Source organism: Erinaceus europaeus, chromosome 10 (assembly GCF_950295315.1).
Source record: "Erinaceus europaeus chromosome 10, mEriEur2.1, whole genome shotgun sequence".
NCBI lineage: Eukaryota > Metazoa > Chordata > Mammalia > Eulipotyphla > Erinaceidae > Erinaceus > Erinaceus europaeus.
Window position 1 is genome coordinate 81,755,681 of NC_080171.1, and position 27,084 is coordinate 81,782,764.

The following is a 27,084-nucleotide window of genomic DNA, read 5'->3' on the forward strand; positions in this document are numbered from 1 at the left end:
GAGGTGAGGTACTTTGGCATGTATGATGCTGGGGAACAAATTTAGGACTTTATGTTTGTGCGTCCAGCACTCTTAACTACTGTGCAATTCCCAGACCACTTACCTAATCCTCTTTAATGCAGTGCTAGGGACTGAATTTAGGAATTTAGGTTCTCCTATGTATAAGGCATGCATGGTACCATTGATACACCTCCCTGATCGAACACAATTTTAAATTACCCTATGACCATAATTTACCTCTGTGGACTCAATAGAAGTATATATTTTATGCTTTGAGTCCAAATTAATATTTGAACCGCATGGCTAGTGCATAACATTCCCTGATTATGTATGTGGTTGTTTCCCCAGAGTGCTAGAAAGCTACAAGGTTGGATTTTACACTGGGTCATTTGTAGCCATGGACTTGCCAGATGAGAGCCAGTGGGATGAAACTACCTGCCAAGAGGCTGTTTGTCAACATCCGCAATGTTGGGCAGCTATCCGCAGGATTGAGAGGGGCCACCCTAGAATCATGGGTGCTCCCTGCAAAGCTCTGGAAATTGAAGGTGAATCATACACTTCCTGGAAACCTCCTTCTAATACTCTTGAACTATTTTTGCTTGAGTCTCTTTTGATATGTTACATGCTTTCTTCTGGTCTGTGTCCTCAGACAAACTCCCAGTGCTCACCATTGTAAACATCTTAGATTCTTGCTTCAAGACCAACAGATGTGATCATCGTCGTTTTCCAAGAATTACCTTCACTAAAGTTTGCTCTTTGTTGCCTCATGGTTCAAAGTTTGACTCCAAATTTCAGGGCAGGTAAATTAATCATGAAATTGTCCATTAAAAACCTACTACCTCCAAATTATGGTTTGACTTCCTTTATCTATGTAGTAAACACTGAGAAAGCTGGATGAAAAAACAACAGTTCATTCAGTTAAGGTAAATAGGCAGTGGGGATTACAAAGGAGGAATTGTTATTTGGTTCTAGTAGTTGATTAACATGGGGTGTGTGGATGTGTGTGTTAAATTGCTAGTGTTACCATAGCAAACTACCACAATCTGGATAGGTTAAAACAATAGAAAATTTAATTTTATTTACTTTCACTTTTATTGGGGGATGTTATCATGCAACAGGACCTCAAGGTTCTCTTCACTTTTCCCTCCCTCTTCTTTCTCAGAATGCTTTGCCTTGGTGCAATACACCACACCAGTAATTTCCATCTCTTTGTTTATTTCTAAAGTTCCATTTGTAAGTGATATCATTTGGTATTTGCCCTTCTCCCTTTTTTCTAAATTTTATTTATTTATTTATTTATTTTCCCTTTTGTTGCTCTTGTTTTTTTATTATTGTTGTTGTTGTTAATGTTGTTGTTGTTAGATAGGACAGAGAGAAATGGAGAGAGGAGGGGAAGACAGAGAGGGGGAGAGAAAGACAGACACCTGCAGACCTGTTTCACCGCCTGCGAAGCGACTCCCCTGCAGGTGGGGAGCCGGGGGCTCGAACCTGGATCCTTATGTGGGTCCTTGTGCTTCATACCACATGCACTTAACCTGCTGTGCTACAGCCTGACTCCCCCCCCTTTTTAAAAACTCATTTCATTTAACATGATATCTTCAAGTTCCATTCAAGATGAGGCAAAGGAGGTGATTCTTAATTTTTAACAGCTGAATAGTATTCTGCCGTCTATATATATACCACAATTTTCTTAGTCACTCATTTGTTGTTGGGCATCTAGGTTGCTTCCGAGTTTTGGCTATTACAAACTGTGCTACTATGAACATAGGTGTACATAGATCTCTTCTAATATCTCTTCTGAAATAAATCTTAAAATAGTTTGTAGCAGATCTTAACTTGTCCTGTTTGTCTAAAGGACAAAGGCAAGCAGAAACAGGATAGTGGGTGTGAATTTCTGAATTTGTTCTTTCCATATTTCTTAGAACTCTCCAGACTAAAACAACTGAAGTTTATTTTCTTAGTTATGGAGGCTGAAAGTTTAAGATTAAAGTGTTGAGAGGACTATTTTCTTCTGTACTTTCTCAGAAGGCTTGACTTGTAGGTAGCTCACTTTTCTCTGTTTTTTTTTTTTTTTTTTAAGAATTTTCAATCATTTTATTTTATTTTAAATTATTATTGGATAGAGTCAGAAGAATTGAGAAGGGAGAAGAAGATAGGGAAAGAAAGAGACAGAGAGACACCTGCAGCCCTGTTTTACCACTCATGAAGCTTTTTCTCTGCAAGTGGGGACCAGGAGCTTGAACACGGGTCCTTGCATACTGTAATGTGTATGCTTAACCAGGTGCACCACTACCTGGCCCCCTGCTCACTTCTTTCTGTGCCTTAGCAGGATCTTCCCTCTGCATGTTTCTGTGTTCTAATATTGTCTTATAAGCACACAACTTAGATCAGGGCCTATATGTGTGATACCATTTTTACCTTAATTCTTTAAAGATCCAATTTCCAAATATAGTCAACTTCTGAGGTAAGGGTTAGGACTGCCAACAAAAGTACTGGTAGGCACTAGATAGAGAGTATCTTACCAGATTCTGTAGTTCATAAGAGAACTAGCACACCTGATTTATTGTCTTTATTTATTTAAATTTATTTATTTTCCCTTTTGTTGCCCTTGTTTTTCATTGTTGTTGTATTTATTATTATTGTTGCTATTGACATGGTCGTTGTTGGATAGGACAGAGAGAAATGGAGAGAGGAGGGTAAGACAGAGAGGGGAAGAGAAAGACAGACACCTGCAGACCTGCTTCACTGCCTGTGAAGTGACTCTCCTGCAAGTAGGGAGCCAGGGGCTCGAACCAACATCCTAATGCCAGTCCTTGCACTTTGTGCCATGTTCGCTTAACGTGCTGCGCTACCGACTAACTCCCTATTTTCTTTATTTTTAGATATGAAACTATTTGCAAACTCCTGAGGACAGAAGCAATTGCTTTATTCTTGAATTACTTAAAGAATTTACATGCCCAAACTAGTACTTACTAAAATATGAAGCTAAGGAGCAGATGCCCTTGGAAAAGAAACTTCTAAGATGTGAAGACCTTGTTGCCCGGAATCAAACAAAACACTTTGTAGCCCTTAGTCTGGTTTCTTTACTCCTCTTTAGTTAAATAGCCTTTGATTTCTCTGAGGCTAAACGAAGCATAAGGAAAGAGAGGACCACTTTCTAGTTCTTTAGGATTTGAACCTTGGAACCTTCTTCTAATTAGGGTCTGTGAAGACAGTGATCATAATGTTATTTATTTAGTCATTTGTTGCATTGAATCTGAGTGAGAGCCCACTTCCTGGTGCACAGGATGTGAAGCACTGTCACATCACCTTTTGCAAAAAGGGCAAAACTTATTTATTGCTACTTAAATATGCAATGAAAGCAGGAGCTGCTGTTCAAATTTAACTTCCCAATCTGTTGTTTCAGGGAATATTTATGTAGGTATAAGGGGAAGGAGGTCTGGAAGATCAGGTTTTTGGGGGCAAACAGAATGAATACTTGAGGACATCAGGTCATTAGGCCTTCTGGATTATGGCCTTCTAGATCCTGATGGGCTTTCTGCGAGTTTCCTCTTAAAGATTGCATGGCTGGAAGATAGCTCAGCTGGAAGAGCATAGGAATTGCTGAGGGTTCCTGGTTTAATCACTGGCACTGCATGTATTACAGGACATGGTGCTCTGACTTCCCTCTCTTTCATGTAAAACTTTATCTATCTCCAATGAAATCAATCTTAAAATTAATTGTAGCAGGTCTTCACTTGTCCCATTAGTCTAAAGCAGAAACAGGATAGTGGGTGTTTCTCAAGTTGTTCTTTTCGTATCTCTAGATTTAGTTTTAGCATATTAAATGTTCCTTGTAGAACAGTAAGCAGAGCATGGGTATTTATTTATTTGTTTATTACTAGCTGATTCCATTCATTATTCAAAGTGTATGTCCACATCTCTGAATATATTATTTTTAATTTTTATTAGTGATTTACAAAATTACAAGATTTCTGTTGCTGGGGATTGTACCTGGGATGTCAGAGCCTCAGGCACTAAGGTTCTTTTGTATAACCATGATGCTGTCTCCTTAGTCCAGCTATCTTCCCTCCTTCCCTTCCTTTCCATTTTCTTGGGGTGGGAGTAAAGATTTATAGTGTATCATGAATTTGTCTACTTCATTTCTTTTTTTATAAGTGAGAGTGAGAACGAGAGAGAGAGATATCAGAGCACTACTCATTTCTGCCTTAAGGTGACGTCACGCTGAGGATAGAAAATGTGGCCTCTGGTATAGCAGGCATGCTAGTTCTTTTCCCTGCCAGGCTGAGCTGCCTCCTGGTGCATGAAGAGTTTCATTTATTTTTATTTGCCTAATCTGATTTATCAACTCCAGATCACCAGCCCCTCCAAGTCCAAGCCAGGCAATCTTATCCCTTTGGGCCATGGTTTTTAAATTAACAAGTATATTTACTAGAGGCCACTTTGCTGGACACTGGGCATACAATAGTACACAAGCTATGTCTTTAGGGGCTGGGAGCTTGCCTGGTAGAGTGTGTGCTTTACTATGTGTGAGGTCTTGGGTTTGAGCCCCAGTAGCACACAGAAGCACCATGGATGGCACTAAGGAGCACCATAAATAAAACATGAAAAAACAAACAAGCAAAACAACAAAACAGGGAGTCACTCTATGATATTGTACATACATGAGACCCTGAGTTCACTCCCTAATGCTACATTTTGAAAAAGTCTTTCCCCTCAAGGAACTCAATCTAGTTGGGAAGGCAAAGGAACCAGTTCATGTGCTGTATGTGCTGGGAAGAGCACCAGCTGTGTATGTGCAAGCACACAGGACGGGTTATTTTCTTGCCCCCCCCCCCCCCCCCCGTTATGGTAGTATGGGATATTGAATCTGGGCTTCAGAGCTTTAGGCATGTGTGTCTCTTTGCAAAACCATTATCCTATCTACTCCTGCCCTTGGAAGGGTTTCTAACCCAGGGGCATCTGTACAATAGAAATAGCATATGCAAAGACTTAAAATCAAGAGTAAATTCTCCCTCTCATTTTTTCACCTTTTTTTTTTGTTCTCTGAGAGAGAGAGAGAGAGAGGTGAGGGAACAGCTATTTCACTGGCCCAAAATTTTAAGGTATTAGGAAAACAGTTCAGTGTGGCTGATACAGAAAGTAGAGCATGGGGGTCAGGTGGTGACACGCCTGGGTGAGTGCACACATTACAGTGTGCAAGGACCTGGGTTCAAGCCTCTGGTCCCCACCTGCAGGGGAAAGCTTCATGAGTGGTGAAACAGGACTGCAGGTGTTTCTCTGTCTTTTTCCCTCTCTATCTCCCCCTCCCCTCTCAATTTTTCTGTCTCTATCCAATAATAAATATTAAAAAAAATAAAGTAGAGCAGGAATGGACGAGTGATGAGGAATGAGTTTGGGGAACTGGTGTAGAAAGTAGGACCCCACATCATGTAGGACTTTATAAATCAGGATGAGGAATTGGGTTGTTTAAAAATAATTTAATTTCAGGAGTCAGGCGGTGGTGCAGCAGGTTAAGCGCATGTAGCGCAAAGTGCAAGGACCAGCATAAGGATCCTGGTTCTAGCCCTAGGCTCCCCACCTGCAGGGGAGTCGCTTCTCTGTCTTCCCCTCCTCTCTCCATTTCTCTCTGTCTTATCCAACAACAACATCATCAATAACCACAACAATGTTAAACAACAAGGGCAACAAAAAGGGAAAATAAATAAATATTAAAAAATATTTAATTTCTTTAAATATTTATTTATTATGAACCAAAGAGGACAAAAGAAGTAAGAGAGCATTAAGGCACTGCTAAACACAGGCATAATGTAGTGCCAGAAGTTGAACTTCTGACCTCTATGGCCTTAGGCATGCAAATTGGTTATATAACAGGTTGAACTGCCTCCTGGATCCTATTTTAATTTTGAGTTTTTGATCAGAGTGTTGTTATTTCTGGTTATTGGTGGTGCTGGGGATAAAATCTGGATTTGTCACATGCAAGTCTTGTGATATCGCTCCAACTGAAGATTTATATGAGAGACAGTATATCTATAACTGTCATTTTAAAATTTTTTTCCCTTTTGATACCCTTATCATCATTGTTGTTATTATTGTTGTTGCTATTGATGTCATTGTTGTTGGACAGGGCAAAGAGAAATCGAGAGAGGAGGGGAAGACAAAGAGGGGAGAGAAAGATAGACACCTGTGGACCTGCTTCACTGCCTGTGAAATGACTCCCCTGCAGGTGGGGAGCCGGGGGCTCAAACCGGGATCCTTAAACTGGACCTTGTGCTTCACACCATGTGTGCTTAACCTGCTGTGCCACCGCCTGGCTCCCTATGTCATCTTTAGGTGTATAATTTATATCTATATTCCCTCCTTGCTTCAACCCCAGGTACTCAGTATTTTTTTCTGTTTTTATGAATTTACCCATTTTTGGTATAGAAATGGAATCATACAATAATTGCCCTTTTCTGTTTTGCTTGTTCAACTTAGAATAAGTTCATGGTTCATTTATACTGCCGTATGTGTCAGAATTTCAATCATTTTTAAGGCTGCAACATATTTGAGTGTGTGTAAATATTTAGTTTTGTTGACTTAATATGTTTTTGAACATTTGCATCAAATTTTTATTGATAGTGATGTCACTATCTGTAGCTGAAAAGACTTATAGATTATAAATTAGGTTAGATTCAAGAAATAAGGCTGCTGGGAGGTGGCACACCTGGTTGAGTGCACAGGTTACAATGCACAAGGACCCAGGTTTGATTTCAGGCTCCCCACCTGCAGGGGCAAATGCTTCACAGGTGGTGAAGAGGTGTTGCAATTGTCTCTCTCCCTCTCCCCTTCCCCTTTTGATTTCTCTCTGTTTCTATTAAATACATAAACAAATAAGTAAAAAAAATATATAAAAGAAATAGTTGGTAAGTGTTTATAATGTCTGGTTCAGAGTAACTGTTTAAAGAAAAATCAAACAAAACTTGAGATGGTGAGCCCCTATTTATATGGTAAGTATTAAACTAAAGATTTGTAGCTAAGTAGAAGACTTTTCCTGACAGGACTAACTTTATCAGCCTAGTAAGTCTTTTGTCTCTTTCATGCTTGGAAATTCATTTATAGGCCTCGCAAGGATTTACCTGACCAAGATTTAACCTACCGAACTGATAGATTTCCCAAAATAAGTCACAGATTTAAAAAGGTACTTTCTTGACATTTTATCTTTATTAATGGGGATAGACTACTTCCCTATACTTAACATTCTTTCTGGAATGGCTATAATATGAATAATGATGATGTAGTAAGGGTGTTAATAACTATCAGATACTTGACTCTTAAAAAGTTCTTTGTTCATATACTATTTACGGAAATCCCAGACAAAAGTGAGATGGATTTATGGTAGTTAGGCATAGGTGAGACTTTCCTGTTGCTATTCTGCATTGATTATGCTCAACTGCTAGCTCATAATATGTGTTATTTCATAGTACAAGGAAATAAGGATTTGGGGGAGTGACCTTGGAGGTGGTGCAGTAGATAGTGTTGGCCTCAAAAGCATCAGGTCTTGAGTTCAGTTCCTAGCATTATATATGACACTATGGTTCTCTTGCTCTCTCCTCCTCTCATAAATAAATGTAAAACAAACTAAACTAATAAACACCCCCCCAGGATACTAGGAGGGGATTGTTGGAATATTAGACCTAAAGTGGACCTTAATATCATTTATGCTGATGACTTTCAAATGTTTTTATGTATGATGTATAGTAAGAACTATATTTTACAATAAGTCACCAGTGGAATAATCTTTATCTTAGCTATGGCTGATGAATGTATTATGATGTTTTTTGTCTATTGTTATTATTATTGTTGCTGCTGTTGTCATTACTGAAACTTCACTGCTCCAGGCCAAGTTTTTAAGTAGTAGAGACAGAGAGAAAGCTTTCTTCACTTCAGTGGAAGCCAGGTTTGAACGTAGGTCATTCACATGACAAAGCAAGCACACTATCTTGCTGGCCCTTCCTTTTCATTTTTAAACAATGTGGACTGTGAATCATAAAATTTGCTCATAACCTATGACTAAGTTTCAGTTATACTTTGAAGAATATTGCTATGGTCTTTCTCATTTATCTTACAGTTGAAACTGATGCCTAGGTAGGAAGTGATTTGCTAAGGCTGATAGGAACAGAGATAAGTTAGAGTTTAGCTTATCCACAATAAAGGAAATTTTAATGTTCTTCATAGTCCACCAGTGCCTTTTTTTTTTTTTTTTAGTGAGTTACCTCATTTTTCATTGTGTGGTGGACAGTATAATGGGCCAAGAGAAGGTAGATGGGTTTGAGTGGATGAATGAACAAATTAAGGTATCTCTTCAGAACAGGAATCCTGGATTCAGTTAGTTTAAAACTGCAGGGCTGGGCAGTGGCACACCTGGCTTAGTGCACATGCTACCATACACAAAGATCTGGATTCAAAACCTCACTCCCCACCTACAAGGTTCATGAGTGGTGAAACAGTACAATAAATGTTTCTCTTTCTCTTCCCCTCTTCTCTCAATTTCTTTCTGTCCTATCAAGAATAAATAAAAATTAATTATCTAAACTGAAACATTACTCACTGGCTATAACATGTACTTACTTACCATGAGTAAGGACCTGGGTTCAAGCCCTGATACCACATGGGAACACTATGGACGATATCAAAGGCAACTCCGTGGAGAGTGGAACTATGCTGTGGTCTTTATCTGAAGTGAAAAGAATGAAAAAGTTGGTCTAGGAGCAATGGAATTATACATGTGTGAGGCCCCAGAATATCTTCTACTACTCCCCCATTGTCACCCCCCCCAAAAAAAAAAAGAAAAGAAGGAAGGAAAAGAATAAAAAAGTCAAGTACTGGGGAGGTAGTTCCAGCAGTAGCACATAAAACTTTCATATTTGGGAGTTGGGTGGTAGTGCATTGGGTTAAGCGCAGGTGGCACAAAGTGCAAGGACCAGCATAAGGATCCTGGTTTGAACCCCCAGCTCCCCACTTGCAGGGGAGTTGCTTCACAAGTGGTGGTAGCTTTCTCTCCCCATCTGTCTTCACCTCCTCTCCCCATTTCTCTCTGTCCTATCCAACAATGACGACACTGACAACAGTAACTACAACAATTAAAAAAAAACAAGGGCAACAAAAGGGAATAAATAAATATTAAAAAAACTTTCATATTTGAGGCACCAGATGTCCCAAGTTCAATCCCTAGCACTACCATAAGTCAGAGTTGAACTGTGCTCTAGTCAAAAAAGAAAATGAAAAATTATTGAAATAGTATATGCACATGATTTAGATTTAGATTTAAAAGGCATGAGCTTATAGTGCAAAGAAATCTCTGCTACTTCTTTAAGCCAAGCAGTTCCTTATCTTGGGAACAATCTTACGCCTCCCCCACTATATTCTAGCAGACGTATGAATTAGAAGGTTTATAACATGCTTCTATAGCTATCAGGTCTCTCCTAAATTATATTATATTATCTAAGTGTTTGGGAGTAGAGTTTGTAGAATGAATAGTATTTCTCTAAGTAAACCCCAGAGTACACACATATAGGATGAAATTAAGAGTTGCTAAGTACCACCATGCTTCCTGACACTGTTCACTTCACTTTTACTCTTGCAGAGTACCTGCATTGATAACTGATTTCTAGGGGGAAGTATTATGAATATTGGTTGGGCATGAAAAATATCTTTTTATTTAATCATTTTGTGAGCCTCCAAATCCATCTGGTTTACATCACAATTTAGTCATTAGTCTGACACTAAATACCATCAGAAACTTCAAGTTATATGTAAATGTTATATCTTTCTCTTAGCTTCCAGTGCTGAATTTGCATGAGACAGAGATTCCCTGCTCTTATGATACTAGAAATATGGTTGTAGTCTGGATACCAGAAGAATCAGACAATGCTATGATGTGAGTATCATATCTTCAACTTTTACATTCTTCTTTTTTTTTTTTTTAACCAGAGCACTGCTCATCTGGCTTATGGCAGTGTGGGGGATTGAAGACCCTCAGGCATGAAAGTCTCTTTGCATAACCATTATGCTATACCCCCACCCCAACGTTTACATTCTACAAATTCTTCCTGTTCTCTTTTTGCGCTCTCCTGTTTTATTTTTTAAAAAATATTTATTTATTTTCCCTTTTGTTGCACTTGTTGTTTTTTTAATTATTGTTGTAGTTATTATTGTTGTCGTCATTGTTGGATAGGACAGACAGAAATGGAGAGAGGAGGGTAAGACAGAGACGGGGAGAGAAAGATAGACACCTGCAGACCTGCTTCACTGCCTGTGAAGTGACTCCCCTGCAGGTGGGGAGCTCTCCTGTTTTAGCTACTTCATTGCATGTAGCGGGAGGCCAGACACAAAAGATCATGGCCCAGAGACCATCTGCCTCTTGCTACACTGAAATTCCTTTTTAATATACTTTTTGAGATTCTTGCTTTACATAAGATTCTGCAAGGCTGTATAGCATACTATAAAGGGCTCTGTGTGTTTATGAGGTTTGGTTAGTAAACATGGCTGGAGTTAGCAAAAAAATTTTTTTAATTTACTTTATTTTAATGAGAGAGGAAGACAGAGACCAGAGACAGAGACCAAAACACTACTTAGCTCTGGCTAGTGGTGATGTGGGGGATTGAACCTGGGACCTTGGAGCCTCAGGCATGAGAGTCTGTTTACATAACCATTATGCTATCTCCCCAGCTCAACATTATGCTATTGTCCCAGCCCCAGTTTTTGTTACTATCTACCAGCAACTAGTGGAAATGGTCTAGTGAAGCACATAAACCTTTGATCTCAACCCCAAACCTAGTACAGTGGCACAAAATGAATAGCATATAAAACTTGTATACAAAATAGAAAATAACATGGATCACTAGGCAAAAGCCAAATATTGCTGATATTGACAACTATTGGAAAAAATGTTTATTTCTCTTCTATGACTTCTGAGACTTATTGTATTCATGTTAAGTGAATTTTAAATTGTATTTATAAGTAGATAGAAATTGGGAGGGAGGGAGTAGGGCGGTAGCGCAGTGGGTTAAGCGCACATGGCACCAAGCACAAGGACCTGCGTATGGATCCTGGTGAGTCCCCAGTTCCCCAACTGCAGGGGAGTCGCTTCACAAGCAGTGAAGCAGGTCTGCAGGTGTCTATCTTTCTTTCCCCCTCTCTATCTTCCCCTCCTCTCTCCATTTCTCTCTGTCCTACCCAACAATGACAACAACAATAATAACTACAACAATAAAACAACAAGGGCAACAAAAGGGTATAAATAAATAAATAAATATTTAAAAAAAAGAAATTGAGAGGGAAAGGGAAGATAGGGAAAGATAAAGAGAGACAGCTACAGCACTGCTTTGAAGCTTCCTCCCTGCATATGGTGACCAGAGGCTTGAACTCAGATCCTTGTGCTTAGTACTATGTGCACTCAAGTGGGGACACCACCACCTGCACCCAGTATTTTTATTTCATTTAAAAACAATTTTTTTAAATTAATTTTTTCTTTTTTAAAATGATCCTGTGATTACTTCTCCCTGCCTTTCCCTGTGTGTGTTTATATGTTGTGTAGACTTATTCCTCCAGAAGCTTTTTATTTTCATGTGAAAGAAACCAAGAGATTGATGCATCAGGACTAGTATGTCAGTTAGCCACAGCTGAGGACTCCAGTGGTGACGCTACACCCCCTCTAGTACATTTGCTTGAGCAACTAAGTTCAGAACCTGTATCTTTCTGGAGTCAAAATGACATGTAGTCAGAAGTTAGAACTTCTAGCTTTGTACTGTCATCTTTAACTTAAGCTGCTATCTTATAAGATCCTTTTTGGGGAGTTGGGTGGTAGTGCAGCCGGTTAAGCGCACATGGTGCAAAGCTCAAGGACAGGCGTTGCTTCACAAGTGGTCAAGCAGGTCTGTAGGTGTCTATCTTTCTCTCTCCCTCTCTGTCTTGCCCTCCTCTCTCCATTTCTCTCTGTCCTATCCAACAACAACAACAACAACAATAACTACAACAATAAAACAACAAGGGCAACAAAAAGGAATTAACTAAATAAAAAAAATCCTTTGTGGGTATTTTGTTGTTGTTTATTTAAAAAAACAGGATTATTGAGCTAATTCTAAGAATTACTCATATATATATATTTGAACAGTAAGTATCCAGTGACCCACCAATAGACTTTGGCCTCTGTTCTCCTGGGATCTCATGGTATGTGGGGATATTCAAACATTGCAAACATCATTACACCTAAGAATATAATTATTGGGGCTGGGGAAATAATATAATGATTATGCAAAAGACTCTCATGCCTGAAGACCTGAGGCCTCTGGTTCAATCTCCAGCACTACCATAAGCCAGACCTAAGCAGTGATTTGGTCTTTCTGCCTTTGTATCTTTCTCCTTATATCTCTTAAATAAATAAATAAATAAATAAATAAATATTTTAAAAAGAATGTAATTACTAATTTTGATTAAAACAATGAAAGTGAGTGACTGGATTGTGTGAAATAGTGAATAATCTTATTTTGATGTGCAAGTGAGGGTGTCATGGTTTTTGAAGCTTCTGTACCATTGGGCTGTCAATCAGTTCAGTAACTTTGAGTACTGATTAGAGGATAGTAATCTTATGGTTATTATTTACAAATATTCATGATGCTTCCAGTTAAGGTGTTTGAAAATAAGATGATCATTCTTATTTCAAGTCCAGCTGAGAAGCAGCATGGTGTTCTTAGCCAAGTTGGAAAGAAGAAAAAAAACAGCTCTGCAGTAGTAAGTTTGATATTTTGGTCAAATATTTATTTATTTTTGTTTTCTTTTCAGATGTCTTTTCATCCCACCCATTCTCTTTCTAAATGACCACAATGTACAAAAGAAATTTGTTGGCTATTCCTAAATTCCCCTGCTTAGGAATAATCAACAAGTCATTTTCTATTCAGAAAGTTTTTAAAAAAAATATTTTATTTATTTATTTTTATGGTAGTGAAATCAGATTAATTTTTTTTTCTTTTTTATTTCTTTATTGGGGGATTAATGGTGTACCATTGACAGTGAAATACAATCGTGTGTACATGCATAATATTTCCACATAATAATACAACCTCCACTAGGCCCTCCCTTGTCATATTCCAGGACCTGAAACCTCCCCCCACCTAGCCCAGAGTTGTTGGTATGCTTCTAATTCTACTTCTAAAAACCTTTTCTGTTTCATTTGGTTTAAATCCCCCCTGCTTAACAATGCATTCTATTTACATAACCACTGTATTCTATTTACATAACCACTATTAACAAGCACCACCCTCCCTCCAGGGCATTGGTGGTTCAGTGGTAGAATTCTTGCCTGCTCCGCCCCCTCTCCTTGTCATACCCTGATTTTCACCAGTCACTTTTCTCTCCACCTTCTCTCTGTGTCGCATCCTGTTCCCACCCTACTGGGCTAGTATATTTATAAGGACAAGATTTTTTGTAGTAGTTAGTTTAGCTTAGCTTGGTATAGATTGCGCTGCATCCTGCATGAATAAAGAGATACTGCGTACAACCCAGCCATGAGTCCCAGGTCGTCTGTTACCCGCCCATGAAGCCAGCCCAGCGAAAACAACACAGAGTCTTTTACTTTTGTGCAATACACCAACTCCAGTTATTTTATTTATTTTAATTAGAAGTACAGAAAGGGAGGGAAGGACAGAGAGGGAGGCGGGGGTGGGGTGTGGGGGGGAAAGACCGACCAGAGCACTGCTCAGCTCTAGCTTATGGTGGTGCTGGGATTGAACCTGGGACCTTGGAGCCTCAAGTATGAAAGTCTTTTTGCATAACCATTATGCTATCTCCCAGCCCTATTCAGAAACTCCTTTTCCCTGTCTCCCTTCTGTAGGGACATGAAGAACTCCATAAAGAGATGTTAGGAGGAACTGTTGGCCATTCGTGGGGAACTTTACTTTTCCTCCTCCTCTTCTTCCTCCTCCTCTTCTATTTTTTCTCTTTTTTTTTAATTTATTTTTTATTTAAGAAAGGATAAATTAACAAAACCATAGGGCCTGAAAGCAAAAGTACACTAGAGTTTGCAGTGAGTACCCCCCTAACACTTCCTCTTCTTCTTTTAAACTTTAACTCTATCTGGGGGAACTGTTTTGTCAATTAAAAACTCTCAGTGTGATGGAAATAAAATTCAGTGAACCAGGAATTATAATAGACATGGGTTTCCTATTTGAATTTTAGCATTATCCTTGGATAAGTCATGGAGCTGGTAGATTGCTATATCTCTGTGAGAGTTTTGACCCATGTTATTCACTGATGAATCTTCAGAACTAGCTCTGCCTGGTGCATAGTTGACCAATAAATGTTTGTTCAGTTGATAAATTAATAACCTTTTTGGGGGACGATGGGGGTCCCATCATCCTGGGTGGGGAGTCATCCCAAGATCAAGCTCCTCATGCTGCCCCTCCCTCTATAGGATTGCAGACAGTTCATTTTAATCACTTTTATAGAAATGAGGTGGGGTCCACAAGTGTGTCATGTACCCTTCAGTAAAGTACCCACAGGGGAAAAAAAACCTTTTTGGTGAGGAAGGGGGTATTAACCCTTGTATGATCTGAATTCAACAATAGGAGTAAGGCACCAAAGAAGGAAAATTGTGGTGGTTTCATAGTATAGAGGGAGGCAAGGGACTGCTGGAGTAGGTTGGGAAGCATGAAGTTTCACATGCCTAGGTTGTGTTGGGAGACTGGGATGTTAATTAGAAAAAGTGACATTGAAGAGAGTGCTTAAGGGAATTCCTTTCATTATTTCTCTTTCAGAGAAACAAATCATCTCAGGTTCTGTCCAGAAAAAGGCACACAAAAAGACAGGCTCCAGTGGTGGCTGTGCCTCCTCCCTCCCCAGTACACTTGCTTGAGCAACTAAGTTCAGAACCTGTACCTTTCTGGAGCCAAAATGCCATGCTGCCTCAGGATCTATTGAAGGAGTAAGTGTCATATAAACAGATGACCAGAGCCTGTGCTTTTCTTTGCTGTGGATAAGGGTCTGAGAAGCATTATCACTATGAGTAGGGAGTGGAGAGAATTGCCGTTCTACTCATTTATTGGGTTCTTAGACTTGCTAATGAGCAATGATGGACTGCCATCATCACCATCACTTATCAAGTACATAGCATCTGCCAGTCCCTATGCTAAGTACATGAAATATATTCTCTCACCTAAACCTTCAGACACTATTACTCTTCTATTTTTTAAAATTTATTTTTAAAATTTATTTATTTTCCCTTTTGCTGCCCTTTTTATTGTTGTTGTAGTTATTGTTGTTGTTATTGATGTCGTCAGTATTAGATAGGACAGAGAGAAATGGAGAGAGGAGGGGAAGACAGAGAGGAAGAGAGAAAGATAGACACCTGCAGACCTGCTTCACTGCCTGTGAAGCGACTCCCCTGCGGGTGGGGACCCGGGGGCTCGAACCGGGATCCTTATATTGGTTCTTGCGCTTCGTGCCATTGTGTGCTTAACCTGCTGCACTACTGCCTGAATTCCTACTCTTCTATTTTTTTTAAATATTTTTTATTGGGGGGGGATTAATGATTTCTAGTACATAAAGTTGTTGATATGTGTGTAAAATTTCTCAGTTTTCTGCAAAACACTCACTCTCAGCCTAGTTCCTCCTTTATCATCATGCACCAGGCCTCTCACTCTCCCCATAGTCCTTTAGTTTGGTGCAATACACCAACTCTCCTCCTTTTCCTTCTCCTTCTCCTCCTCCTCCATTTTCCTGTCCTCCTCCTTCTTCTTCTCCTCCATTTTCTCATTTATCCTCCTCCTCCTTCTTCATCTCCACCTTCTCCTTCTTCTCCCCTTCTTTTTCTTCTCCTCCTTCTCTTTCTCCTCCTTCTTTCCCTCCTCCTCCTCCTTCTCCTTTTCCTTCTCCTCTTTCTCCTCCACCTCCACTTCCTCCTCCTCCTCCTCCTCCTCCTCCTCCTCCTTTTTCTCCTCCTTCTCTTTCATGAATGAATCTGGCTATGTGGTCTGGGAGGTGGTGCAGTGGATAAAGCACTGGACTCTCAAGCATGACTGAATCTGGTTAAGTAGGATCCAGAATTTGGTTAAGTAGAATCTAGAATGGATATGTGATTTGGGATTTAGATAACTCTTGAGTTTTGTATTTAAACTGGCTTTGTGAACATTGGCAATTTATATAGCCTCTTTACACTTTATTATTATTATTTCTTTCATGAAATGAGCATAATAATACTTGTTCATGGAGTATTGTAGGACTCAGTGGTATAAAGCACATAAATCTAACCTTGAGTAAACAGTTAATCCATAGAGTTATGGCTATCATAGTTGCACCTGAAAGATGTTACTGAATGTGCCTGTTGGTACAGGCCTTTTCAGGCCTCAAGGAGGAGGAATTTCTTCCTATTTGGAATGATTTTCATCTCTTTTCTCAGTCACACTCTCCAGAAAGATCTATTGCTTACTGTTTGGCTCTCTCCCCTATAGACTTTTGATAGATGATGGAAAAACAACCATGCCTTGTCCTGAGATGAAGATACAGTTGGCCATGATGAAAAAAACATTGCCCTTGGAAAAGAGCCGACCTGGCAGTGCAATTTCTGCTAAGATGTATTTATCTATACACCGCCTAACTCTGCAAGTAAGAGTGAGGGAACCTCAGAGGAAGGTGTCTACGTGCAAATCCAAATTAATATCTCTTCTAGGCTGAGAGAGTTAACTCTCTATTCTTTCCTTCCCCTCCATTCCCTCCTTCCCTTTCTTTTGTTAATATATATTTTTACTTTATTAAAAATTTTATTTTTTTATGTTTGATAGGACAGAGAGGAGCTGAGACCAGTGGGGGAGATAGAAAGATACTTTAGCACTAATTCACTGCCTGTGAAGCTTCACCTTTGAATGTGGGGACTGGGGGCTTTGAACCCTAGTCCTTGCACATGGTGGATGTACATTTAAACAAATAGGCCACCACCCAGCCCCTCTTTCTTCCTTCCTTCCTCTCTTCTCTTTCTCTTTCTCTTTCTCTTTCTCTTTCTCTTTCTCTTTCTCTTCTTCCTTCTTTACTTCCTTTTTTTCCCTTTTCTTTCTTTCTCTCTGTTTTGGGCCCAAACCTCATAGAAGGGCTAGACTATATGTAGATGAAAGCACATGTATAGGAAGGGATTTGAGGAGAGCAATATTCTCTATTTTTAAATGCACTTCCTTTCTACTTCCTTCTCCCTAACCCCTATACTTAATGGGTTCTCAAAAAGTATTTGTTGACTAGATGAATAAAAGTATTTTGGGAAAGGGACAAACCTACAGTATAGCTATCCTTTTTTTTTCTTCTAGAAACCAGCACCGAGATGTCCTGAACATTTAAAAAAATTATATTGCAGTCTGAAGACAGGAGGTAGGGTTTGTTGTATTCTCAGGGCTCAAGGTACTATTCCCCTTTCAGTTCACATTTCTTTAATTTTCTAAAATTTATTTATTTATAAAATGGAAACACTAACAAGACCATAGGATAAGAGGGGTACAGTTCCCACCACCAGAACTCTGTATCCCATCCCCTCCCCTGGTAGCTTTCCTATTCTTTAACTTCGTGGCAATATGGACCCAGGGTCACCATGGGGGACAGAATGTGGAAGGTCTGGCTTCTGTAATTGCTTCCCCACTGAACATGGCTGTTGGCAGGTTGATCCATACTCCCAGCCTGTCTCTCTCTTTCCCTAGTGGGGAAGGGCTCTGGGGAGGTGGGGCTCCAGGAAACATTGGTGGGGTTATCTGTCCAGGGAAGTCTGGTTGGCATCATGGTAGCATCTGGAACAGGATGGCTGAAAGAAAGTTAACATACAAAGCCAAACAAATTATTGATTAATCATGAACCTAAAAGCTGGAATATTGCAGATGAAGATTTGGGGTCTCCGTTTTGTAGATAGTAGGCCTATTTTAGGTACATTCCAAAGGTCCCATGACTTTTATTAGTTTTTGCCTGAGCCTGATATCTGATATGCAGATGGACCCAGGTTATTGTCTGGGGAGATGATGTCATGGCTGGAAAAAGGGAAGTTCATATGTCTTATACTTTAAGTGGTGCTGGAGATCAAACTCATGTGTGCACTCTACTGATGAACCACTTCCTTGATCCAGTTAATTAACTTTTGTAATCACATCGGACTTTACTACTCTGGGCTGACTTTTTCTTACATAGAAAGGGAGAGGCTGAGATAGAACCACAGAGGGAGAGGGAGAGAGATACCACAGCTTTCCCCCGTGCCATGGGTTTGGGGGTTTAAACCTGGGTCATGCACATGATGGCAAAGCAGGTGCCTTCCAAGGCAATATGTAATGGCATATATGTATTTATTATTATTAGTGATTTACAAGATTATAAGATATTAGAGATGCAGTTTGTCACCATTTCCACCACCAAAGGTCTTTGTTTCCACTCCTCAGGGTTAACTGTCATAGTTTTCCAGTTGTCTGAAGGTCTTAGAGACAGGTTGGCAGTAATCCTTTCTTTCTTTCTTTCTTTCTTTCTTTCTTTCTTTCTTTCTTTCTTTCTTTCTTTCTTTCTTCCTTTCTTGTTCATATGTTTCAATTCTACATATGAATGAAACCATCTGGTGGTTGTCTTTCATATCATTATTTGCTTCACTAGCATAATCACTTCTAGTTCCATCCATTTTGTGCTGAAGGACACAATACCACCTTTTAAAATTGCTAGTAGTACTCCATTGAGTGTATGTCCCATAATTTCCTTATCCAATTATGATGACCCATATTTTTAATTTTATTTTAATGAGATAATAAGATACAGGTAGAGGATGAGAAAGAGAGGAGAACACAAACTACTGCTTCACCAACATTTGAGGAATTTTATGTTTTGTCTGTTGTCTCATATGGTGTTGGGGTTCAAATTCAGGGCCTCATGTATGTAAGGCATTGAGCCACCAGACCAAACCCATTTCTTTTAAAATATTTTATTTATTTATTTCCTTTTTGTTTCCCTTGTTGTTTTATTGTTGTTATTGATATCATTATTGTTGGATAGGACAGAGAGAAATGGAGAGGAGGGGAAGACAGAGAGGGGGAGAGAAAGATAGACACCTGCAGACCTGCTTCACTGCTTGTGAAGTGACTCTCCTGTAGGTGGGGAGCTGGGGGCTTGAACTGGGATCCTTATGCTGGTCCTTGTGCTTTGCACCACCTGCACTTAACCCGCTGCGTTACCACCTGACTCCCTTTTTTAAAAAAAATTTTTTTTATTTATTTCAAGCCCATTTCTAATACTTATTGTTCCCTAATTTCTAATATTTATTGAATTATGTTTGTGGCCATAGTCACAGTCATAGAAGGGTCACTTGTAGAGCTCAAGAAACTGCAATTTCTTTTTTTTTTTTTTTGAAAAATTTAAATATTTATTTTCCCTTTTGTTGCCCTTTTTAATAGTTCTTGTAGTTATTGTTGTTGTTATTGTTGTCCTCATTGTTGGATAGGACAGAGAGAAATGGAGAGAAGAGGGGAAGACAGAAGGGGAGAGAAAGAGAGACACCTGCAGACCTGTTTCACCACCTGTGAAACGACTCTCCTGCAGGTGGGGAGCCGGGGGCTCAAATCGGGATCCTTATTCTGGTCCTTACACTTGTGCCACATGTGCTTAACCTGCTGCGCTATCACCCAACCCCTGAAACTGCAATTTCAAGAAGACTATCCCCTTGCTGTTTGGTTAGTCCTGACTTTGGAGAATCTTTGTGGAACAGATTGGGGGATGGGTATAGACTGTTAATGAAAAGAGAATTGAGGGGGCTCTATGATCTCTAGCTCATAGGAAGTACCAGCATTGGCGGCAGCAGCAACAGAAGAAGATACTTACCAAGAAACAGGTAGAGTGGCAGTGAGAGGACCTCTGGGGCTTGCTGGGACTGGTATAGGTGTGAGTATGTGTAGCCTGGAACAAGCAGGAATGGATGAGAGGTAGGATTCTCTAATTTCCCTGTCTGTGTGTAGCTATTAACTTTTTTTTTTCTTTTTAACACCTTTTGAAAAGTTTAGTTACAAAAGCCCCTACTCACTTATTCCTCATGTGAATTTTAGGAGACTAAAAAGAAAACCAAGAATGAGCCAATGAGGCAGAATACTTCAAATGTCATGGTTTATGACTCATACCGTGGTAAGGAGAACATAACTTTGGGAATGATAGGATTCTAAGACATAGCTCAGGGCAAGAAAAGCTGAAAATTTATAACTACATTTTGGACCTGCCTTTGTCAAGTACTCAGAATTCTTCTTGGAATGCTGCTGTTTACCAAGTATCACCAATCAATTATTTACTAAGTAAGTTAGCTGGACCAGATGTCTGCTTCATCTAGGGATTTGGGAGACAACCCTGAGTATGAGTCAGAGTAATTTTCCCTCAGGTTTTACTTTAGAAAAGGCAAAGTGGTTTGAAGATCGAGAGTTACTGAATGACCCTAGAAATCTCATTAGACAACAAACCAGGGAAGAATTCATTCCCCTCAGAGTTCTAAGTGAAGAATATAGCACTCTGCCTTTCCTAGCCACAACTTGAATTCTCAGAAGCTAGGCTGAAACCGACACACCTTTTATCCATACTTATGAGTCAGGTAGTCAGTTCTTGACATAATTATTTTCCTTTATTATCCATGCTGGAGTTAAGAATGGACATCTCCCCCTTTTTGAGTCCTCATTACACCTGAGCTGAAGTATATACTTATCCCAGTACCTTTGACATTTCTCAGCTTGAGTACTGAATGACAAGAGGGACAAAGAATTCCCCTCTAAAGCTTAGAAGATTATTTTGCCCTACACAAATATTACTTTCCAATATGGGGTCCTGAGGGTTCAGGTGAGATGTTTCCTGAGAAAGATGTTTCTCTCTGAGTTAAAAAAGACCATGAAAGAGAAAATTTTTACACTGTATCTTCAGCATGTATGAGGATTTTCCCAGAAGTGAGTATTTGTAAAGGCACCTTTGAAGAACATGACTTATTATTTTTTAAAATTTATTTTCCCTTTTGTTGCCCTTGTTTTTATTGTTGCAGTTATTATTGTTGTTGTTATTGATATTGTCATTGTTGGATAGGACAGAGAGAAATGGAGAGAGGAGGGGAAGACAGAGAGGAGGAGAGAAAGATAGACACCTGCAGACCTGATTCACTGCTTGTGAAGTGACTCTCCTGCAGGTGGGGATCCAGGGGCTGGAACTGGGATCCTTAGGCCAGTCCTTGCGCTTTGCACTACATGCGCTTAACCTGCTGCACTACTGCCTGATCCCCAAGAGCATGATTTATTAGTGGACTTGAACAACCATTGCGGCTGTGGGACTGGGCATTTAAAGGAGAATGGTAAAGCAGGGCAGAGAGATTTAATAAAGGGGTCTGTATAACTTCCTAAGACATTTGACCTTTATCCTTAAGGTCTTCTACCTTGACTGCTTACTGAAATCAATTGAGGAGCTTTTAAAACAGCAATACTGAACTCACACCTCCAGGTTTAGTAAAGTAGACTATCTGATGTTGAAACCAGGCCTCTGATGTTTTTAGAGCTCCCTTGTACTTCTCTTACACAGCTGAGAACCAGTGCTGGTAGAGAACCACTGAAATGTTGAATGAAGAGACTCATTGGCTTTGCCTTCAAGTGTATTACCACTGGTGACAGGCTGAAAGATGCTAAAGAAAGGGAGATTGAAAAGGCAATGAATGAATATATTTAGGGACCAGTTGGAAGAAAAACAGATTGAAAAGAGTTAAGCTAACACTCTTTTGTGGGTGGGGCTTTGGTTTAGAGAAACCTGTATGTGTACATTAGGGATGGTACAAGAAAGGAAGAATCTTCATAAACTGAAAAGATAGAGTTAGGGCTTCTTTTGCTGCCATAGATGTGCAGGTGCCTGCCCCCTTAGGTTTCTTGTAGAAATACTGGGCCTTTTAACATACTTTACCTTAGTATATAGTTCTGTAATAAACATGGTCATAGTCTCAGGTGAACAGGATGATAAATACAACACAGAAATCCTAATTTCCACTTACCTACTTCTAAGTGAGGTGTCACTTTTAGACTAGGTAGGGTTAACCAACAAGATGGTATTTAAAAAAGTCCAGTGATAGTGTGTTAAAAACGCCTGGAAGGCAATAAAACTTGACTTTGTGGTTACTAGGTCAGATAAATCTATCAAGTGGGGAAAGTAACAAGAAGCAGCATCAGCGGGTGAAGATAGAAAAACCCATCTTGAAACAGGTGAGAGTATAGCAGTACCATTCTGCTAAGGCCCTATTTCAGTTCTTTAGTACTATATTAAAAACTTACCCTGAAATTTAAACCATAATACTTTGTTATTTCTCATGATTCTGTGGGCTAGCTGTAGTCTTTTTCTGGTGTTATTTGATTCAATTTGTCTATTAGCCAAATTGTCTTAGCCCTTTTTAAGAGGTCTCTGTATGTGCTTCCTGTGGTTTTTTTTTTTTTTGACAGCATAGTAATATCACAAAGACACTTTATTTTATTTTTTAAAAGATGTATTCATATTTATTTGTTTATTTTAATGAGAGGGGTAGGAGAGAGGAAAAGAACCATACTTCACTCTGGTACATCTGCTGCTGGGGCTTGAACTCAGGACCTCATGTTTGAGAGTCCAATGCTTTATATACTGCGTTACCTCCCAGACCACTTTATTTATTTTATTTTTATTAGTTATTAAAATGGTTTAAAATATTATAAGAATATACCCCACACCCATCACCAAAGTTTTACACAGTTCTCACAAAGTCTTAAGAGACAGTTTGGCTACTTTTTTTTTTTTGGCAAGCTCATGTGTATGAAAGTAGTTTCTTTCTTTATTAATTTAAGAAAGGATTAATTAACAAAACCATAGGGTAGGAGGGGTACAACTCCACACAATTCCCACCACCCAATCTCCATATCCCACCCCCTCCCCTGATAGCTTTCCCATTCTCTATTCCTCTGGGAGTATGGACCCAGGGTCATTGTGGGTTGCAGAAGGTAGAAGGTCTGGCTTCTGTAATTGCTTCCCCGCTGAACATGGGCGTTGACTGGTCGGCCCATACTCCCAGTCTGCCTCTTTCTTTCCCTAGTGGGGAAGGGCTCTGGGGAAGCTGAGCTCCAGGACACATTGGTAGGGTCTTTAATCCAGGGAAGCCTGGCCAGCATCCTGATGGCATCTGGAACCTGGTGATTGAAAAGAGAGTTAACATACGAAGCCAAACAAATTGTTGAGCAATCATGGACCCAAAGCTTGGAATAGTGGAGAGGAAGTGTTAGGGAGGTACTCACTGCAAACTCTAGTGTACTTCTGCTTTCAGGTATATATTTTGCAGTAGTTTATGGATACGTGTGCACATAAGCTCTCTCTCACAGAAACTAGTGTATATCTAGGTTATGGGACTTTGTTAGAAAGTGAACCACCTGAGATGAAATTAGAGTATACTATGAAAGGAAAGGTCTCACCCGAGTAATGAAGCTGAAGGGTTGCTATTCCACATGTGAAGTCTCTGGACACAGTCTGAAGTGAAGCATGTTGAGGTGGCAATCGTTGCGTTGGTTAGGTTGTGATCGGTGGATGCAATATTATTTGGTATGGATTGGGAGAGGCATACGGGAAAGTGGGCCCTATCCAAGGGTTCCAGGACTGGGGGAAGTAGGGGCTCTATAGTGGCGATGTGAGGTTCCTGCTGTCTTAGGGTTCAAAAAGACAATCGATAGTTAATGTTATCATCACATTATTTGGTAATTGAGTTAACTTTGAAAAGTCCTTTTGTTATGGTTTGCTGTACAGTACCCAGTATCTTGTATATAGCTGTGCTATTGGATGCTTCTGATCTACTTGGTCTAGGCTTTTGAGAGAGTCCGCATATCAAATACACAGCCTATATATTAAAAAGATTCAGTGTGTTTTGAAAAACTTTGAGACATATAATTGATTTTCCCCCTCTCATATTAATTAACTAGTGATTTATATGTCTACATTTTGCTAGGAGTGTACATAAACACCATTCCCACCACCAGAAGACTGTGACCCATCCCTCCCACCCACTCCCACCCTCAACTGGCCCAGGAAGCTGCATGTCTACCCCTCACCACAGGGTTTTTACTTTGGTGCCCTACTTACAGTTTGATCAGGTCCTGCTTTTAGTTTCCCTTTTAGGTCTTCTTAGTCAACTTCTGTTGATGAGTGGGATCATTCCATACTCATTTATCTTTATGACTTAGCTCACTTAACATAATTCCTTCTAGCTCTGTCCAAGATGGGTCAGAGAAGGTGGGTTCATTGTTCTTGATAGCTGCATAGTATTCCATTGTGTATATATACCACAGCTTTCTCAGCCACTCATCTTTTGTTGGGCACCTGGGTTGCTTCCAGGTTTTAGCTATTATGAATTGTGCTGCTATGAACATAGGAGTACATACCTCTTTTTGGTTGGGTGTTATGGAGTCCTTGGGGTATAACCCCAGGAGAGAAATTAGTGGATCATATGGAAGGTCCATGTCTAGCCTTGTGAGAGTTTTCCAGACTGCTCTCCAGAGAGGCTGTACCAATTTACATTCCCACCAACAATGTAAAAGGGTTCCTCTGTCCCCACAACCTCTCCAGCATTTGTTGCTGCTGTCCTTTTTGATGTATGCCATTCTTACAGGAGTAAGGTGGTATCTTAGTGTTGTCTTAATTTGCATTTCTCTGACAATCAGTGACCTAGAGCAGTTTTTCATATGTTTGTTAGCCTTATGGATCTCCTCTGTAGTGAATGTTTTGTTCATATCCTCTGCCCATTTTTCGATGGGGTCATTTGCTTTTTTGGTGCTAAGTTTGCTGAGCTCTTTATATATTTTGGTGATTAGTTTCTTGTCTGATGTATGGCATGTGAAGATCTTCTCCCATTCTGTGAGGGGTCTCTCTGTTTGTTTAATAGTTTCTTTGGATGTGCTGAAGCTTTTCAATTTGATGTAGTCCCATTGGTTTGTTTCTGCTTTAGTCTTCCTTGCAACTGGGTTTGATTCATCAAAGATGTCCTTGAGGTGTAGGTGGGAAACTGTTTTACCAATGTTTTCCTCTAAATATTTGATTGTTTCTGGTCTGACATCTAGGTCTTTGATCCATTTGGAGTTGATTTTTGTTTCTGGTGAGATAAAGTGGTTCAATTTCATTCTTCTGCATGTTACAACCCAGTTTTCCCAGCACCATTTATTGAAGAGAGCCTCCTTTTTCCATTTAATCCTTTGGGCCCCCTTATCAAAGATTAGATGTCCATAGGTGTGGGGAAAGTAGTTTCTTAAAGGATAGACATAACCACTCTTATATATTACTAGTTAAAAAAAAATCACAAGTCCACTGCCAATTGAAGAGAAAAGGGCATCAACTACATCTCACTTTTAAAATGTTATTTATATGCTTGTTTATTTATTTTAGATAAAGACAGAGAGAAAAGCTAAGAGGTAAGTTCAGAAAGGGAGACAGACACCTGCAACACTGCTTCACTGCTTATGAAGCTTCTTCTTGTAAGTAGGAACCGAGGAGGTGAACCTGGGTCCTAGCACATTGTAATGTATGTGCTCAATCAAGTGTGACACCACCTGGCCTGATCTTTCTTCATATATATATATATGGGAAAGAGACAGATAAAAATATCTCTCTATCAAATATTGTGCCAAGGATTGAACCTGGAAACTTACATATGCAAGGCAAGTGCTTAACCTGCTGAGCCACTTCTCTGGCCCATTAACTGTCTTTTAATTCAGGGAACAGCATGCACATACAGGAATGGGAAGAATTGTTGGAGAGATAGCAGGCACCTTTGAAGGTATTTTATCCTTAGCTGGGAATGTGAAAAAATAGGTTCTGGCTTTATGAGATCAACCTAAAGTTCAGAGAATATTTGATACTAGTTTTTTTCTTTTTCTTTAGTTTCATAAGATAACTGTTTTTAGTTGTGAATTCCTCCAAGAAAAGCATCTTTTATGAAAAATCTTTTTAATTTCCTAAACCTAGTTTCTAAGTTTTCTTACATTTATTCTAATGAATTTCAGGATTCTACAAAGAGAGCAAAGATGGGCTACTTTGATAGCTACTTGGATTCCCCCCTCCATAAGAAGAGTAAGTTCCTAGGGTAGTGTCCTTTATTTCCTGGGGAATTTTCCTTATGCTTCAGAAGGGTCCTAAAGTCACCTCAGCTTATCCTTTTCTGTTATCTTTTTGTCACTTAGTTGGGAGAAGATTACAGGCACAATTACTGACTGGGTCTCCTTTTAGATCCTGAGCTATTCAAGAATGGACCCACTAAGAAGAATATCAATCCTCTGAAGGAGGTTGTGCTACAAGTCCAAGGGAGGGGCAGAATGAATGCTTCAGTTAATACAGCGGCAAGACATTGGAACCCTGAGCTCAAACTACTGAGGATTCTTCAGGCCACTGATAAAGAGGAAGAGGAGAGCCAATACTATGAAGAGGAGAATGAAGAAACTGTAGAGGAAGAGGAAGACGTCATCACCAAAGAGTCTTATTTCAGAGCAGAATGTTCAGAGTCCTGAGTACAATGACCTTGAACATAAAGGCACAAAGGGGGAGAGGATCTTCTGCTACCTGGAACCTTACCAAGTTCTGATTTTAGGGAGTTTATTTTCTTCATTCATTTCTATTTGTCTCAAAAATAAATAAGGGAGAAAAAGTCCTACCTACTTTATAGCTAGAATGTTTCTTTTTCATGAGGACCAGAATAATTTTAGTGATTTAAAAATGTGTAATAATTCTTACCAGTACTTATCTTTTAATTATTTTATTTAATTTGCTTGATAGAGGCAGAGAAATTGAGAGGGAAGGGGAAGATATATATAGAGATAGACACCTGTAGCACTGCTTCAATGTCTGCAGAGTTTCCCCCTGAAGGTAGGAACTGGGAACTTGAACCCAGGGCATTATACATTTTAACTTGTGCACTCAACCAGGTGCACTACTACCCAGCCTCATTTTAGTGATTAAATACAGCTATTCTTGGGATGGGAGGAGAGAGATTTCTTTTCTTTTTATTTTAAAAAAAATCTTTTTATTATTAGATAAAAACAGAGAGAAATTGAG

The 27,084-nt window shown here is 39.5% G+C and overlaps 1 protein-coding gene across 1 annotated transcript; it reads left to right on the top strand.

Moving 5' to 3' along the window:
* Positions 1–369: 369 nt before the first annotated feature.
* On the top strand, positions 370–26,683 carry C10H9orf43 (chromosome 10 C9orf43 homolog). The gene is made up of 13 exons (XM_060199988.1): positions 370–545; positions 650–800; positions 7,102–7,180; positions 9,819–9,919; positions 12,705–12,771; positions 14,793–14,959; positions 16,485–16,638; positions 17,328–17,388; positions 19,803–19,864; positions 20,076–20,151; positions 22,159–22,238; positions 26,040–26,106; positions 26,263–26,683. The coding sequence occupies exons 1-13, from the start codon at positions 398–400 to the stop codon at positions 26,538–26,540; spliced, it is 1,491 nt and encodes a 496-aa protein (XP_060055971.1). The 5' UTR covers positions 370–397; the 3' UTR covers positions 26,541–26,683.
* Positions 26,684–27,084: the final 401 nt, after the last annotated feature.

Coding starts and splice junctions, on each gene's coding strand:
- C10H9orf43 (XM_060199988.1), top strand. CDS start 398: ATGGACTTGCCAGATGAGAGCCAGTGGGATGAAACTACCTGCCAAGAG. Junction 7,181..9,818: donor TAAGTCACAGATTTAAAAAG/GTACTTTCTTGA, acceptor TCTTTCTCTTAG/CTTCCAGTGCTGAATTTGCA. Junction 26,107..26,262: donor TTCCCCCCTCCATAAGAAGA/GTAAGTTCCTAG, acceptor GTCTCCTTTTAG/ATCCTGAGCTATTCAAGAAT.